Source organism: Perkinsus marinus (assembly GCF_000006405.1).
Source record: "Perkinsus marinus ATCC 50983 genomic scaffold scf_1104296930206, whole genome shotgun sequence".
NCBI lineage: Eukaryota > Perkinsozoa > Perkinsida > Perkinsidae > Perkinsus > Perkinsus marinus.
Genome location: NW_003216204.1, coordinates 1 through 1,183, shown reverse-complemented (window position 1 = coordinate 1,183; position 1,183 = coordinate 1). Strand labels below are relative to the sequence as shown.

The following is a 1,183-nucleotide window of genomic DNA, read 5'->3' as shown; positions in this document are numbered from 1 at the left end:
TAAAATCAAAGCAGCAAGAAGTTGGATGAAGTAATATACAAGTGATGTAACTATGCAGTGGAGGCTTTACAGTAGGAAGATCGTGAGCTCTGGCGGTTGCTTCTTGTTTACCATCTCGCCTCTCGAGGAAAACATCGGCATCATTTAGTAGCTCCTCGGCCTTGTGTGAAGGCCCGGAATTGTCGCTGCCCATTGCTGCCCGGACTTCCATCTCTTTGTCGTCCAAAGATCTTTGCTTACCAGTTCTCACCTAGATCGACTCACTTTACCCATAGCACACCATAGACACCGACCTGGACTCTAGTCTGAACACCCGAATTCGCTGTGATGATCTCATCATTGACCAGCACTGACGTTATGCCCTCCATCCCCTTCATAGAATCCGAAACTTTGCCAATCCCACCAGAGGTAAAGTAGTTCTCTGATATGTCCAACAGCCGTAGGTAGGAGAGCATATTGAGCATTTCGAGGGGGCGAAAGAGAGCAGATGTCGATCCACTACGACTGTGTTATGATTTGTTCCTGTTGGACATGTTCGACGAGTCCGCCTTCAAGCGCTTGGAAGCCGCTGTAGGCTCACAGGACTGCATGGAGATACCCCTAGAGGAGGCATGCAGGGCTCTGGCCAGCCTAGGCTACTTCTGTTACGGCCGGCCTGCAACCTATGATGTGTTACTAGCGCAGGTCGGGAGGTTTGAGGCAACTCTCTACCAGAACAGGAATTGTCTTGTACAACTGAAAGTGAGATATTCCAAGGCCGACAATTGAGCCGATCTGTTGTGATCTCAGAGTCTCGAAATCGCCTTCCGCATAGGCCACTCAGCTTTCCCAATATCAAGTCTGAGCCCCTCCGCCCAGCAGACTCTACTGCGTATAAGGCATGCTGAGATAGCAGACTTGAGCAGAGATGCTGCCCCCACTAGCTGGACACAAGATCTCCGGCGTGTAGCCGGCCAGGTCGGTGCACTGTCAACAGGCTGGTCTTGGCCTTCGAATGCCGCCTTTTTAGGTTTGCAATAGAACTTATTTCAACATAACGGTCGGGCCTTTCATAGTGGATTTCGTTCGGACCTCCGACGGTACTCCTCAGACCAAATTAGACAGAGACGGGGATGAGAGGCTTCAGGCTGTACGTCAATGCGTCGCTCTAGAGCCTTTGAAAGGTGAGGGAGACCTTCCTGAC

General features: G+C 50.9%; 2 protein-coding genes across 2 annotated transcripts; one reads left to right on the top strand and one right to left on the bottom strand.

Moving 5' to 3' along the window:
• Positions 1-293: 293 nt before the first annotated feature.
• On the bottom strand, positions 294-464 carry Pmar_PMAR028124 (hypothetical protein; the record flags this gene model as incomplete). The annotated part of the gene is made up of 1 exon (XM_002787163.1): positions 294-464. A coding segment is annotated over one exon (171 nt), but the record flags the coding sequence as incomplete, so codon positions are not given.
• Positions 465-531: 67 nt separating this feature from the next.
• On the top strand, positions 532-741 carry Pmar_PMAR028123 (hypothetical protein; the record flags this gene model as incomplete). Its single annotated transcript, XM_002787162.1, has 1 exon — positions 532-741. A coding segment is annotated over one exon (210 nt), but the record flags the coding sequence as incomplete, so codon positions are not given.
• Between the last annotated feature and the right edge of the window lie 442 nt (positions 742-1,183).